At 50.2% G+C, this 16,444-nt stretch overlaps 2 protein-coding genes across 4 annotated transcripts in view; one reads left to right on the top strand and one right to left on the bottom strand.

Moving 5' to 3' along the window:
- The window catches only part of RAPGEF1 (Rap guanine nucleotide exchange factor 1), a 53,097-nt gene extending 49,231 nt beyond the window's left edge, over window positions 1–3,866 (top strand). For all 3 annotated transcript variants that reach the window (XM_069943572.1, XM_069943571.1, XM_069943570.1), the window contains 5 exons: window positions 26–104; window positions 460–561; window positions 641–738; window positions 1,916–2,044; window positions 3,099–3,866. In XM_069943572.1, coding sequence (XP_069799673.1) covers window positions 26–104; window positions 460–561; window positions 641–738; window positions 1,916–2,044; window positions 3,099–3,249 — 559 coding nt within the window. In that variant the 3' untranslated portion in view covers window positions 3,250–3,866. The remainder of the gene's footprint in view (window positions 1–25; window positions 105–459; window positions 562–640; window positions 739–1,915; window positions 2,045–3,098) is intronic.
- A 3,405-nt stretch (window positions 3,867–7,271) lies between these two features.
- PRRT1B (proline rich transmembrane protein 1B) lies at window positions 7,272–14,463 on the bottom strand. Its single transcript, XM_069985941.1, has 4 exons — window positions 14,309–14,463; window positions 9,779–10,113; window positions 8,753–8,887; window positions 7,272–7,573 (listed from the first exon to the last, which is right to left on the bottom strand). The coding sequence occupies exons 1-4, from the start codon at window positions 14,319–14,321 to the stop codon at window positions 7,427–7,429; spliced, it is 630 nt and encodes a 209-aa protein (XP_069842042.1). The 5' UTR covers window positions 14,322–14,463; the 3' UTR covers window positions 7,272–7,426.
- Window positions 14,464–16,444: the final 1,981 nt, after the last annotated feature.

The following is a 16,444-nucleotide window of genomic DNA, read 5'->3' as shown; positions in this document are numbered from 1 at the left end:
TCTTATTCCTCCTCTTCCTCCTCAGGGTGCGATCAATCATCATGCTGCAGGAGAAGGCGCAGGATCGCGAGCGGCTGCTGCTAAAATTCATCAAAATTATGAAAGTGAGTCAAAGATGTCTCCAGTCTGATGACCCCAGAAGATGGCGGCTGCCTCTCTGACTTCTATTTCAGTAGTTCATGAAACATGGTGGCTTCTTTGTTACCAATCTGTTCCCCACTTGTTTCCCCCCCTGACCCTGCTCTGTACAGAGGATTCCCTACACTGGGTGCAGAGCTGAGGGGCTGCTACTATTGCACTGTGTTAGATTTGTTCCCATTCACTGACTGCAAGCCGTGATCCCGAATCCGAGAACAGACGGAACATTATTATTAGAAAGTTCCAGAACTTTTACGAGTTGATCTTTATGTGCAGATTTTTTTCTGAGATCTTCACGTTCTTGTTCTTTTTGCTCCACAGCACCTGAGGAAGCTCAACAACTTCAACTCGTATCTGGCCATCCTGTCTGCATTGGACTCTGCGCCTATCCGGCGGCTGGAGTGGCAGAAGCAGACGTCCGAGGTGAGGCTCCCGCCGCTCTCCTCCGCTCGCTGCTGTGCCTGACGCTTCTCTGTATTGAGTCCCATGTTGTGTCCCGCAGGGCCTGGCTGAATACTGCACCCTGATCGACAGCTCCTCCTCCTTCCGGGCGTACCGAGCCGCACTGTCTGAAGTGGAGCCGCCATGTATACCCTACCTGTAAGCCTCCTACACACTAGATACCATGATGGCTCCCCTCCCCCAGGAGCTTTTCCACAGCCGTCCATGATTCTCAGCTTCACCCACCGGTGGTGTTCACGTTGTTCTAGTGGTTTACGCCAGTGGAAGAGTTTTTGACGATTTTCGTGGTGGTCTAGGGCAGTGAAGGGGTTAATAATAGTATTCCTGATCGTCAGTGATGGATAAATGGTTAATTCCATGATCCCTGGTGGAGGCCAGCGGGAAAGGTGAATACTACAGACCTGGGGGTCACTCACCTCTCCAGGCTCCACTGTTGTCCTGGCTGTAACTTCATCTGGGAGGGGATAGAGAGGACTGTGCAGCTGTAACTGTATGACCATAGAGATGAGTGCAGGGAGGGGATAGAGAGGACTGTGCAGCTGTAACTGTATGATCACACAGTTCTCTCTATGATCATAGAGATGAGTGCAGGGAGGGGATAGAGAGGACTGTGGAGCTGTAACTGTATGACCACATGGTTCTCTCTGATCATAGAGATGAGTGCAGGGAGGGGATAGAGAGGACTGTGCAGCTGTAACTGTATGACCACATGGTTCTCTCTGATCATAGAGATGAGTGCAGAGAGGGAATAGAGAGGACTGTGCAGCTGTAACTGTATGACCACATGGTTCTCTCTGATCATAGAGATGAGTGCAGGGAGGTGATAGAGAGGACTGTGCAGCTGTAACTGTATGACCACATGGTTCTCTCTGATCATAGAGATGAGTGCAGGGAGGGGATAGAGAGGACTTTGCAGCTGTAACTATGATCATAGAGATGAGTGCAGGGAGGGGATAGAGAGGACTGTGCAGCTGTAACTGTGTGACCACATAGTTCTCTCTGATCATAGAGATGAGTGCAGGGAGGGGATAGAGAGGACTGTGCAGCTGTAACTGTACGACCACACAGTTCTCTGTATAATCATATAGATGAGTGCAGGGAGGAGATAGAGAGGACTGTGCAGCTGTAACTATGATCATAGAGATGAGTGCAGGGAGGGGGTAGAGAGGACTGTGCAGCTGTAACTGTACGACCACACAGTTCTCTCTGATCATAGAGATGAGTGTGGGGAGGGGATAGAGAGGACTGTGCAGAGCCTGTAAGACTACCCAGTTCTCAGTATGTTAACTGAATTGTTGTTGTTGTTCTCCCCCAGGGGTCTGATCTTACAGGATCTCACCTTTGTGCACCTGGGGAATCCAGACCACATTGATGGTAAAGTGAACTTCTCCAAGCGATGGCAGCAGTTCAACATCTTGGACAGCATGAGGCGATTCCAGCAGGTGTAAGTGACGAATGGCGGATTTATTGCTGTATAAGTGACATAACTGCACAGTGTGACCAGTGCTCTGTGTGTCAGACATCACATACAGAATGAGCACACATCCCGAGGTGTAGGGGCCCTCTGTGTCATCGCTGCATAATGAATGTTTTTCATCTATTCTGGGTTTCCAGTGAATTTTTCTTATCAGCTGCCGTATGTCCTGCAGGAAGTGGTGTATTCTCTCCAGTCTGACACAGTGCTCTCTGCTGCCACCTCTGTCCATGTCAGGAACTGTCCAGAGCAGGAGAGGTTTTCTATGGGAATTTGCTGCGGATTTGCTCTGGACAGTTCCTGACATGGACAGAGGTGGCAGCAGAGAGCACTGTGTCAGACTGGAGAGAATACACCACCACTTCCTGCAGGACATACAGCAGCTGATAAGTACTGGAATATTTGAGACTTTTTAATAGAAGTAGATAACAAATATATATATATACAGTGGTGCCTTGGATTACGAGTATAATTTGTTCCGGGACGGCGCTTGTAATTCAAATCCACTCTTAAACCAAAGCAAATTTTCCCATAAGAAATTATAGATATGCAGACAATTGGTTCCACACCCCAAACATAATGATTTATTATTTTGAATAACATATAAAGCTCTTACACCAAAGCAATGCTCTTACACCAAGTCTCTATTTTGAAAAACTGTGAGCTCTTAAACCAAAACGCTCTTAATCCAAGTTACTCTTAAACCAAGGTACCGCTGTATAACTTTCTGACCCCAGCTGTTTAGGAAAGAAAAAAAATTTTTTACGGAGTTTCTCAAGATCTCTGCTGTTGTATCCACTAGATGTGTATGACTTCTCACAGCTGAGGGTTTGTTATATCTCCAGACAGTGTCATAGACTGTTACCTGCACTGCCCCATTGTTACCAGTTCTCTTCACTGTAACCTGTATGTGATGGTGACAAACCCTCAGCAGCTGTGGAATACAGTGTGTATAAGCCCTTACATAGTGATGTCGCTCCTCTTTGGTTTTCCCTTTAATACAATGTTTTTTTCCTTTCCGCAGTCATTACGATATCCGCCGGAACGATGACATCATCTCCTTCTTCAATGACTTCAGCGACCACCTGGCTGAGGAGGCCTTATGGGAGCTGTCGCTGAAAATCAAACCTCGCAACATCACCAGGCGAAAGACAGAAAGAGACGAGAAAACCTAAAGTAAGGAGAGCGGGCGAGGCCGCCCGGCCGGACACTGCCTGTGGGAGATCTCCGACTGAAGGGGGAGATTGCCGAGACTGGTGGGGGAGGGGAGGGAGGGCTCATTCGTCATGTTTACCGTCACTGACACCTCCCGATGACGCGGTCGGCCCTGCCTGCCGCTGTCTCGTGTCTTACCGTAACTTACCATCATCCCAAGAGGCCAAACTGTGTGCCATCCGTTTACACATCCGTGGAAGGTCAGACATGTTGGACAACGTCCTGTGGTTTCAGGGACTCGGCTGACCGGACGAGGAAGCCAAAGTTCTAGTCCTTTTTTTTTTTTTTTTTTTGCCAAGAAGTTTGGTTTATTGTGGACTCTTGTTTTCCCCTGCTCCCCCAGCAGAGGGCAGCAGCGAGCCGCTCCTGTAAATATCAGTGTTCTGTTGTAGGGGGAGGCACCGCCGCCATCGCCATGTGATGATATGTATTATTATTATTATATTTTTTTTATGCTGTTGCATGACAAGTATACAGAGACTGAGCGTGTACTGTACATAGAGGAAAACTGACGTGACATTACCCAGGAGGCAGTGGGGCCCGGCTCACAGGAGCTCAAATAAATGTTTTAAACGTCTTTGTTCTTCACTGGAGTCTCCGTGCAGCCGTCCTGTCATGTGGCCCCACCGGGAGAGGAGGGGGGGCTGCAAAATCTCCCCCCAAACTTCAGAATTGTTAATTTAAATAAAATGAAATTGACTTATTTTCCTCCTCATTGAGGTGGTGACATGCTGGGGGTTGTAGTGCCACAGATACGTGAATAAAGGGTTGTAGCTGGGGACATGTTCCCAATGTCTGCAACCTGCCATGTTGTCAGCAGTGTATGGAGAGAGGCTTGGGGTCGGGGGTCACCGTCACTTCTGGCTATTGCCGTCCTGAGTAGTCACATCCAGTCTGATTCAGTTTTCCAGGGAAATTTTGTGCCTCTCTATAGTATTAGGAGGGCGGCAGTGCACAGCAGGCAAGTATGCTCTCTGTACTGTGTCCTAGTGGTCTATAGGCCGCTCACACTTCTGCTTCCTATCAGGAGTCTCTGCAGTTACATCCATGCACATGGGACATGGCTGCCCCCCCATTAGCGTGTCGGCAGCTAGATGTATAAGGTTTCTGTAAGGCACCTCCCCTACCCTGCAAGTCCAAATTCAATAGGACGCATTGTACCGCCCTATGGTTCTCCAGTATAACCTTAGTCTACAGTGCATGAACTCCCCAATGTGACAGCTACCGAGCATCACTATGAAGTGCAGGAGGGACGTGATGGTGGAATCTCATCTCTATCACATAGAAATTGTTGATGCTGCTGGGATATGTCTCCCCAACAAGTAAGTTTCCATTGTACAGAGGCCCTGGTGCTGCAGTTCATGTCTTGTTCACATGGTGGCGCTGTGTACATTCACACACATTATTCTTCTAAAGCTTCCACAGTGTACAGACACAGCTGCTGCGAGAACGTCCTGAGCGTCAGCGAGTTCTGTACACGAGGAGGCGGAGGTATAAAAGGCCTCAGAGTGACAGGTACATGTTCTGTCCATTCATCTGGCTGGGATTGTTTGTGCAGTAACATGGATTCTGCGAGATGAATTCACACCAAACAGCAATGCAGAAAGTTCTGGAATGTTGTCATCTCTCGTTTCTCTGTTTCCTGTCAGTGAATGAAGGTGGCCACACGCTGTACTGATGGGACGGACTGTAATATATGCAGCACACACGGTCCTATCCAGATTAATGGGACCGAGACCTAATACTACTTACAGCTGATTGTTACAGTCTATGCATCCCATAGTCCATAAGAGCGCCTCCATCCACTGACAGCAAGCGGAGCGAAAACTATGAGGAAGGTGCTGTGCTCCATTGGCATTGGAGTACACACAGAGCATTGAAGGTGCTGCGCTCTGCTGGCTGAGTACACACAGAGCATTGAAGGTCCTGCGCTCTGCTGGCTGAGTACACACAGCATTGAAGGTGCTGCGCTTTGCTGGCTGAGTACACACAGAGCATTGAAGGTCCTGCGCTCTGCTGGCTGAGTACACACAGAGCATTGAAGGTCCTGCGCTCTGCTGGCTGGGTACACACAGAGCATTGAAGGTCCTGCGCTCTGCTGGCTGAGTACACACCGCATTGAAGGTGCTGCGCTTTGCTGGCTGGGTACACACAGCATTGAAGGTGCTGCGCTCTGCTGGCTGAGTACACACAGAGCATTGAAGGTCCTGCGCTCTGCTGGCTGAGTACACACAGCATTGAAGGTCCTGCGCTCTGCTGGCTGAGTACACACAGAGCATTGAAGGTCCTGCGCTCTGCTGGCTGAGTACACACAGCATTGAAGGTCCTGCGCTCTGCTGGCTGAGTACACACAGCATTGAAGGTCCTGCGCTCTGCTGGCTGAGTACACACAGAGCATTGAAGGTCCTGCGCTCTGCTGGCTGAGTACACACAGCATTGAAGGTGCTGCGCTTTGCTGGCTGAGTACACACAGAGCATTGAAGGTCCTGCGCTCTGCTGGCTGAGTACACACAGAGCATTGAAGGTCCTGCGCTCTGCTGGCTGAGTACACACAGCATTGAAGGTGCTGCGCTTTGCTGGCTGAGTACACACAGAGCATTGAAGGTGCTGCGCTTTGCTGGCTGGGTACACACAGCATTGAAGGTGCTGCGCTCTGCTGGCTGAGTACACACAGAGCATTGAAGGTCCTGCGCTCTGCTGGCTGAGTACACACAGCATTGAAGGTCCTGCGCTCTGCTGGCTGAGTACACACAGAGCATTGAAGGTCCTGCGCTCTGCTGGCTGAGTACACACAGAGCATTGAAGGTCCTGCGCTCTGCTGGCTGAGTACACACAGCATTGAAGGTCCTGCGCTCTGCTGGCTGAGTACACACAGAGCATTGAAGGTCCTGCGCTCTGCTGGCTGAGTACACACAGCATTGAAGGTGCTGCGCTTTGCTGGCTGAGTACACACAGAGCATTGAAGGTGCTGCGCTTTGCTGGCTGAGTACACACAGAGCATTGAAGGTGCTGCGCTCTGCTGGCTGAGTACACACAGAGCAGTCACAGGGGTTAATCCTGAAGATGTATAAGACTTCACACAGCTCAGGGTTGTTACATCTTCAGTTTAGACAACACTCTATGGATTCCAGACTGATACATGTCACATTGTAGCAAACACCAATTCAGTATAAAACTAGGGCTGGGCGATATAACCAAAGGATGAAATATTAATTTTTTTTTTTTTTAATATAATTCTGATGGGTGTAGTAGTAGAGGCCTAGTGGCTGAGGAGTGTGGTAATAAAAGATAAGGGGGGGATACTGGGAGTAGTAGCAGTAGTATTGGGATTATTAGTGTCAGGAGTGGGAGTAGTAGTATTACCTCTAACAAGCAGGGGGCACGCTGACCTGCAGGAGGAGCAGACTGCCACATCGGGCCGCTCAGACTTCTGTTCAGGCTGGAGGCCCCCTACAGGTCAGTCATTTTTTTTTTTTTAATTAAATTTACGATTTTCAATAAAAATCAAATAAGTTCTGGAATTCTGAGCAAATGAATTGGATTAATCGGCCAGGCCTAGTTTAACCTGAGCCATCAAGACTGGATGCAACTGTAACAAACCCCCAGCTGTGAGCAGTGTTAGGTCCACACAGGCCTAGTTTAACCTGAGCCATCAAGACTGGATGCAACTGTAACAGACCCCCAGCTGTGAGCAGTGTTAGGTCCACACAGACTTGCAGGATATAGCAAACAATAATAGCTTTTCCTGGCACTGTGATGTAGCTGAGCTGTAGTGGCGCAGGCTCTGCCATCACAACATGACGTTTTACCGCAGCCTTTTCACTAATAACTATAGGATTTAGCTTTTCTATGTCATTAATGGGTTAAAATTGTGCAGCCGAAAACTGCTGACAAAACTGCGTAACGTGGGAAAATCCTGACAGTGTGACCTCGGCCTTAGAGCTGGTGTCTCGCAGTTTGAGGAAATTGAGAAAAAAAAAAATTAATTTAAAAAAGATACATGGTATTTATTGTTATCTACATATAGACATGGGGGGTGATGAGGAGCGGCAATCATCCTGCCGGGGGGGTCAGCGGGGCGAGCTGTGATATTTGGTTTCTGTCGAAGGTTTGCAGTCCATAGCAATGTCTTCTCCATCATAAGAAGATGGTCACCACCACGTAGATGATCCAACTGATGGAGATGAAGACTCCGAAGAGGAGGCTGAAGAGGACCAGGGAGCGAGCCTTACGGGAGGACTCCTGAGCCTGCAGGATGTCGCCTCTGCCCAGCGCCGACCGCGTCTGCGGAGGAAACAGGTGGGTCACATGGTTCATCTACTACACCAATAATGACGTCTGCACATGGGAGTCGTGGTCTTACAGCAGGTAGAGGGCCGCCATCATGTCTCATTAGTACATATATGACCAAAGAAATGCTGTTTAAAGGGATTGTCCAGGCTTAGGGCCCTATTCCACCGGACGATTATCATTCAGATTATCGTTAAATCGTTCGAATCTAAACGATAATCGTTCGGTTGAAATGCAGTTAACGATTAACGACCGAACGAGAAATCGTTGATCGCTTTATAAGACCTGGACCTATTTTTATCGTTGCTCGTTCGCATTGAATAAGACATCATTCGGTCGTTCGCAATAGATACGAACGCAATAGCGAATAGCGAAGAAAAAACGATCGCAATTACGATCATAAGTAACGATTATCGTTCCATGGAAATGAGTGAACGTTTTCAGGTCTTTCGCAATAGCGGTCGTTTGAGATCGTTAATTGTTAACGATTATGCAAACGATAATCGTCCGGTGGAATAGGGCCCTTAGGAAAACATGGCCGCTTCCTTCCAGTAACAGCCCACTCTTGTCCTCAGGGTGGGGGTTTGGCAGCTCTGTTCCACTCAAGTGAATAGAGCTGGTGTAATACCACACACAACCTGAGGGCAGGGGTGGCGCTGTTTGTACAGGAAAGTAGCGGTGCGTTATCTAATTGGGGATGCCCCCTTTTCCATCTTCCATGCTTGCGGGGTGGAGATTAGGTCGATAGCAGGATGCCATGAAGCATCCAATAACAATCCACATCAGATCCATCAACAGCAGCTTGTGGGCAGTTTCCACATGTAGACGGGAGCTACACAGTGCTGTGTCCTGTCCAGCATAGGGTTAACATCCCGCATCCCATTTACCCCATTAATATTACATGGTATACACTATTCCTCCGGCCTCTCGCCCGCCTGCCACGTTTGCTTTTTCCGCTCTGAATAATTTACATCTGGTCTGTGATTTGCTTGGCATCGGAGTTGGCGGAGCAGCCGGCCGCCATGGTTTTAAAGGGCTTTTCCACTACTGACTCTTGTGGTCATGCTCTGTTTCCTGTGAGGACACCTATACAGTGGCATGCTCTAACTTTCAGACTGATCCCAATGAATATGGAGTTCCCCTTTAAGTCAGGTGAGACCACTATAGTCTTACCTCATGGGAGTAGACCACCGCGATGATCCCCGTCAAGAAGCAGCAGAAGAACGTAACCAGCACCGACTCCACCATGTAGTCCTTGGTCCTGGCTTCCGGCGGCGGAGGTAGCGGCATCCCCAGGGAGCTGTCATTCTGCGGGGGAGCAATGGTGACATGGGTAATAGCACAAGGGCGGACATAGTGGGGGCGCCGCACCAAACTATCATGGAGATCAATGAGGCCGAGCTCTGCACAGCTTAGTGGGGGGGGGGGCATCAATAATTCAAGGCCCTCCCAGGACGAGGAGATGGAACCAGCCGTCTCCAAGATCCTATTACTACTGTATCTCTGAGGAGCTGTGTGGTTAACCCTTCATGTTCCAAAGTGCAGCACAACGGCATAGGCTCCTCTCTGGGGAGTGGCCATTAATGGGGTTAAACATTTTTTCTTTCAATTCTGGTGCCAGAAAGTTATACAGATTTGTAATTTACTTCTATTAAAAAAATCTCTAGTATTTCCAGTACTTATCAGCTGCTGTATGTCCTGCAGGAAGTGGTTTATTGTCTCCAGTCTGACACAGTGTTCTCTGCTGCCCCCTCTGTCCATGTCAGGAACTGTCCACAGCAGGAGAGGTTTTCTATGGGGATTTGCTGCTGCTCTGGACAGTTCCTGACATGGACAGAGGTGGCAGCAGAGAGCACTGTGTCAGACTGGAGAGAATACACCACTTCCTGCAGGACATACAGCAGCTGATAAGTATTGGAAGACCTCAGATTTTTAATAGAAGTAAATTACAAAAAAACAGTTGATTTAAATGAAAACATTTTTTGGTAAACAATCCCTTTAATGTAGAATGCCAGGTGAGTGCCTGGCTCCCCAGCTGCTGCAATACATGATGGGAGTTGTAGTTTTGCAGCAGCTGGAGAGGCACAGATCCTCTTAGGATCCTGGTAAAGTTGGGTGATGACTGGTTTGGTGATCACCCAGCTTTCCCAGGATCAGATAGACCTAAGAATAACCTGAACAGCAGAGTTTTGGCCTTACTATGATGTATGGGTAGGATCCTGGCGGCAGGTTCGGCGGGGTGTACACGCTGGGCATGGTGGCTCCAGACTGGTAGTAGACGGGCATGTTCCCTGAGAAGTTTGCCGGGTAGTTTGGATACAGCAGATGAGCGATCTTAGGATCCGGGGGGGAATAAGGCGGGGGGTCCCCAACAAATCCTGTGTTCTCTATCCCTTTAGGCTCCTGGGCCGTATTCTTGGGATGCACGAGGGATTGGACGTTCCCAGAAGTGTTGGCTCTTTGGCTCGTCTCTGCCGTGGCGCTGCTCCTCTCCTCCTCCTCCTCTCGGATGGGAAACTCCATTTCTGCAGATCCTAAATAAATTAGGGGGGACAGTGATTAAACCAACTGCAACAGGTGAAGGGGGGCATGAATACAGTCTGCTACCAATACATCAACTCCAGACAATGCTCTGTGAGCTCAGACACATCAGCTTCAGACAATGCTCTGCGAGCTCAGACACATCAGCTCCAGACAATGCTCTGCAAGCTCAGACACATCAGCTCCAGACAATGCTCTGCGAGCTCAGACACATCAGCTCCAGACAATGCTCTGCGAGCTCAGACACATCAGCTCCAGACAATGTTCTGCGAGCTCAGACACATCAGCTCCAGACAATGCTCCGTGAGCTCAGACACATCAGCTCCAGACAATGCTCCGTGAGCTCAGATACATCAGCTCCAGACAATGCTCCGTGAGCTTAGATACATCAGCTCCAGACAATGCTCCGTGAGCTCAGATACATCAGCTCCAGGCAATGCTCCGTGAGCTCAGATACATCAGCTCCAGGCAATGCTCCGTGAGCTCAGATACATTAACTCCAGGCAATGCTCTGTGAGCTCAGATACATCAGCTCCAGACAATGCTCCGCGAGCTCAGACACATCAGCTCCAGACAATGCTCTGCGAGCTCAGACACATCAGCTCCAGACAATGCTCTGCGAGCTCAGACACATCAGCTCCAGACAATGCTCTGCGAGCTCAGACACATCAGCTCCAGACAATGTTCTGCGAGCTCAGACACATCAGCTCCAGACAATGCTCTGCGAGCTCAGACACATCAGCTCCAGACAATGTTCTGCGAGCTCAGACACATCAGCTCCAGACAATGCTCTGCGAGCTCAGACACAACAGCTCCAGACAATGCTCCGTGAGCTCAGACACATCAGCTCCAGACAATGCTCCGTGAGCTCAGATACATCAGCTCCAGGCAATGCTCCGTGAGCTCAGATACATTAGCTCCAGGCAATGCTCCGTGAGCTCAGATACATTAGCTCCAGGCAATGCTCCGTGAGCTCAGATACATCAGCTCCAGACAATGCTCTGTAAGCTCAGATACATCAGCTCACAGAGCATTAGTCTAAAGGCCAATCAGATCAGGGGAGAGAAGTCTATGGCTTTTTTAGCTCACAGAGCATTGTCTGAATTTGATAAAACTGTACCAAACCCTCCGCTGTGAGAAGTATCACATGTATGGCTGCTTTGTCCTTTGATTGATGGGTGGGGGTTCACTCACTTATAATAGAGACTGTCAGGGAGAGAAGCCTCTATCTGCGCTTCTCCCTGCACCCAGACAACAACCGCTCAGGGGTTTATTTAAAGTGACAGTGCCCCTGTAACCTTTGTGTGGTGGCGGTCACTTTCTATGCCGCTACCTTTGCTCTTACTGATCAGGTTCTGGCTGCTGTTTGTATAAACATTCACGGTGATTCCGGAAGGATCAGGGGACGCCGGGGGTGGCGACTATATCTCTATCATATGGATGATGGCGTCTATATCCAGGAGCTGCCAGTGTATATACAGCACTGTACACTCCCGGGATTAGTCTCCTGGTCTCCCCCTCTAATCCGCTATAATCTCCGATAATTTACTGACGGTTATAAAGTGTCACAGGAGGAAATCCGTGTATATTACCGACCACCCCCCCCCCCCATCATATCCCTGTATAATACCGGCCACCCCCCCATCATATCCCTGTATAATACCGGCCACCCCCATCATATCCCTGTATATTACCGACCACCCCCATCATATCCCTGTATATTACCGACCACCCCCTATCATATCCCTGTATATTACCGACCACCCCCCCATCATATTCCTGTATAATACCGGCCACCCCCATCATATCCCTGTATATTACCGACCACCCCCCCCCATCATATCCCTGTATAATACCGGCCACCCCCATCATATCCCTGTATAATACCGGCCACCCCCATCATATCCCTGTATATTACCGACCACCCCCCCATCATATCCCTGTATAATACCGGCCACCCCCATCATATCCCTGTATATTACCGACCACCCCCCCATCATATCCCTTTATAATACCGGCCACCCCCATCATATCCCTGTATATTACCGACCACCCCCCCATCATATCCCTGTATAATACCGGCCACCCCCATCATATCCCTGTATATTACCGACCACCCCCCCATCATATCCCTGTATAATACCGGCCACCCCCATCATATCCCTGTATATTACCGACCCCCCCCCCATCATATCCCTGTATAATACCGGCCACCCCCATCATATCCCTGTATATTACCGACCACCCCCCCATCATATCCCTGTATAATACCGGCCACCCCCATCATATCCCTGTATATTACCGGCCACCCCCATCATATCCCTGTATATTACCGACCACCCCCTATCATATCCCTGTATATTACCGACCACCCTCCATCATATCCCTGTATATTACCGACCACCCCCCATCATATCCCTGTATATTACCGACCACCCCCCTATCTTATCCTTGTATATTACAGACACCCCCCTCATATCCCTGTATATTACCGACCACCCCCACCCCCATCATATTCCTGTATATTACCGACCACCCCCCTATCATATCCCTGTATATTACCGCCCACCCCCTATCTTATACTTGTATATAACTGTGATTTTGAGCTGTGATTGGTTGCTTCCCCATAGAGAATAAACTTTCCTGTACAGGATTTCATGTTCAGTTATGGCTGCCGGTCACATGGGAGGGAGGGGCTCTGACCTCAGTAATAACAAAGTGGTTGTCACCTCCCCGTACACTGTCACCTCTGCTATCTCACATTATAAGTCTTCCAGGTTATGGTTGTCACCTCTGCCTCTCTATCTATATCAGGTCCATACATTGTATCTATAAGGTTATGGTTGTCACCTCTGCCCCTCTATCACATTGTATCTATAGGGTTATGGTTGTCACTCCTTTCCCTCTATCACATTATATCTATAAGGTTATGGTTGTCACCTCTGCCCCTCTATCATATTATATCTATAAGGTTATGGTTGTCACCTCTTTCCCTCTATCAAATTGTATCTATACAGTTATGGTTGTCACCTCGTCCCCTCTCTATTACATTTTATCTATAAGGTTATGGTTGTCACCTCTGCCCCTCTATCACATTGTATCTATAGGGTTATGGTTGTCACTCCTTTCCCTCTATCACATTATATCTATAAGGTTATGGTTGTCACCTCTGCCCCTCTATTACATTGTAACTATAGGGTTATGGTTTTCACTCCTTTCCCTCTATCACATTATATCTATAGGGTTATGGTTGTCACCTCTGCCCCTCTTTCACATTATATCTATTAGGTTATGGTTGTCGCCTCTGCCCCTCTATCTCTATCACATTGTATCTATAGGGTTATGGTTGTCACCTTTTCCCCTCTATCACATTGTATCTATAGGGTTATGGTTGTCACATCGTCCCCTCTCTCTCTATTACATTTTATCTATGGGGTTATGGTTGTCACCTCTTTCCCTCTATCTATATTACATTGTATGTATACATTTATGGTTGTCACCTCCGGTCACATGTCAGGACCCTGCACACTGTTACAGATTTTCCCCATGGTCTGCTGGGAGTTGTAGTTCTCTAACCTCTGCAGAGCCGTGATTACAGCCCCCCATGGCTGTCGGATAGAAGTCAGTACAATGTGTCCCCTGCCCCCTGCTGCCAGCTGGGCCCAGGAGCTTACACTCTCCCTGCCCCCCTGCTGCCAGCTGCTCTCCCTGCCCCCCTGCTGCCAGCTGCTCTCCCTGCCCCCCTGCTGCCAGCTGCTCTCCCTGCCCCCCTGCTGCCAGCTGCTCTCCCTGCCCCCCTGCTGCCAGCTGCTCTCCCTGCCCCCCTGCTGCCAGCTGCTCTCCCTGCCCCCCTGCTGCCAGCTGGGCCCAGGAGCTTGCACTCTCCCTGCCCCCCTGCTGCCAGCTGCTCTCCCTGCCCCCCTGCTGCCAGCTGGGCCCAAGAGCTTGCACTCTCCCTGCCCCCCTGCTGCCAGCTGGGCCCAGGAGCTTACACTCTCCCTGCCCCCCTGCTGCCAGCTGGGCCCAGGAGCTTACACTCTCCCTGCCCCCCTGCTGCCAGCTGCTCTCCCTGCCCCCCTGCTGCCAGCTGGGCCCAAGAGCTTGCACTCTCCCTGCCCCCCTGCTGCCAGCTGCTCTCCCTGCCCCCCTGCTGCCAGCTGGGCCCAGGAGCTTGCACTCTCCCTGTACCTGTAGCAGCCATGCTCCTGTCTCCTCCTGTGGGGGTCTTCTCATGAATGGTGGCGGGGGCTCATGGTGTGCCCCCCTGCCGTCCGGCTGTCTCCCCTGGCACCTCACCCGTCCTGATCCTCGGCTCTTCTTCCTCCTCCTCCTCCTCCTCCTCCTCCTCTTCTCCCTCAGGTCTCGCTTTCCTTATTAATAATTGACAGAGCTGTTTGCGGAAGGCTGAGCAAATAGGAGTTCAGCTCCTGCGGCTGACTCCCCGGTGAAGGCTGCCAGTACCGCCCAATGCCATGATGGTCCGGAGGGTGCAGGTCCGGGGTCACCCCCCAGGGGTCGTACAGCAGGATGGTGGAGCCCCCATTGTGGCCAGTAATGGGGTCAGGGGGTGCCCGGTCACCCAGGGTCAGAGGTCATGAAGGTGCGATGTGCTGCAGCCCCATAGTCAGGGGTCCTGGTGTGGAGCTTCTCATAGCTGATGGAATGGGGGATTAGATACACCAGAGCTGCGATACACACAGTGGGGCTAGATGAGGATTAGATACACCAGAGCTGCGATACACACAGTGGGGCTAGATGAGGATTAGATACACCAGAGCTGCGATACACACAGTGGGGCTAGATGAGGATTAGATACACCCGGGCTGCGATACACTCAGTGGGGCTAGATGAGGATTAGATACACCCGGGCTGCGATACAAGCAGTGGGGATAGATGAGGATTAGATACACCCGGGCTGCGATACAAGCAGTGGGGCTAGATGAGGATTAGATACACCCGGGCTGCGATACAAGCAGTGGGGCTAGATGAGGATTAGATACACCTGGGCTGCGATACAAGCAGTGGGGCTAGATGAGGATTAGATACACCTGGGCTGCGATACAAGCAGTGGGGCTAGATGAGGATTAGATACACCTGGGCTGCGATACAAGCAGTGGGGCTAGATGAGGATTAGATACACCTGGGCTGCGATACAAGCAGTGGGGCTAGATGAGGATTAGATACACCTGGGCTGCGATACAAGCAGTGGGGCTAGATGAGGATTAGATACACCTGGGCTGCGATACAAGCAGTGGGGCTAGATGAGGATTAGATACACCTGGGCTGCGATACAAGCAGTGGGGCTAGATGAGGATTAGATACACCTGGGCTGCGATACAAGCAGTGGGGCTAGATGAGGATTAGATACACCTGGGCTGCGATACAAGCAGTGGGGCTAGATGAGGATTAGATACACCTGGGCTGCGATACAAGCAGTGGGGCTAGATGAGGATTAGATACACCTGGGCTGCGATACAAGCAGTGGGGCTAGATGAGGATTAGATACACCTGGGCTGCGATACAAGCAGTGGGGCTAGATGAGGATTAGATACACCTGGGCTGCGATACAAGCAGTGGGGCTAGATGAGGATTAGATACACCTGGGCTGCGATACAAGCAGTGGGGCTAGATGAGGATTAGATACACCTGGGCTGCGATACAAGCAGTGGGGCTAGATGAGGATTAGATACACCTGGGCTGCGATACAAGCAGTGGGGCTAGATGAGGATTAGATACACCTGGCTGCGATACAAGCAGTGGGGCTAGATGAGGATTAGATACACCTGGGCTGCGATACAAGCAGTGGGGCTAGATGAGGATTAGATACACCTGGGCTGCGATACAAGCAGTGGGGCTAGATGAGGATTAGATACACCTGGGCTGCGATACAAGCAGTGGGGCTAGATGAGGATTAGATACACCTGGGCTGCGATACAAGCAGTGGGGCTAGATGAGGATTAGATACACCTGGGCTGCGATACAAGCAGTGGGGCTAGATGAGGATTAGATACACCTGGGCTGCGATACAAGCAGTGGGGCTAGATGAGGATTAGATACACCTGGGCTGCGATACAAGCAGTGGGGCTAGATGAGGATTAGATACACCTGGGCTGCGATACAAGCAGTGGGGCTAGATGAGGATTAGATACACCTGGGCTGCGATACAAGCAGTGGGGCTAGATGAGGATTAGATACACCTGGGCTGCGATACAAGCAGTGGGCTAGATGAGGATTAGATACACCTGGGCTGCGATACAAGCAGTGGGCTAGATGAGGATTAGATACACCTGGGCTGCGATACAAGCAGTGGGCTAGATGAGGATT

Source organism: Dendropsophus ebraccatus, chromosome 10 (genome assembly GCF_027789765.1).
Source record: "Dendropsophus ebraccatus isolate aDenEbr1 chromosome 10, aDenEbr1.pat, whole genome shotgun sequence".
Lineage (NCBI taxonomy): Eukaryota > Metazoa > Chordata > Amphibia > Anura > Hylidae > Dendropsophus > Dendropsophus ebraccatus.
Note: the sequence above shows the minus strand (reverse complement) of the source record. Positions and strands in the feature narration are given on the sequence as shown.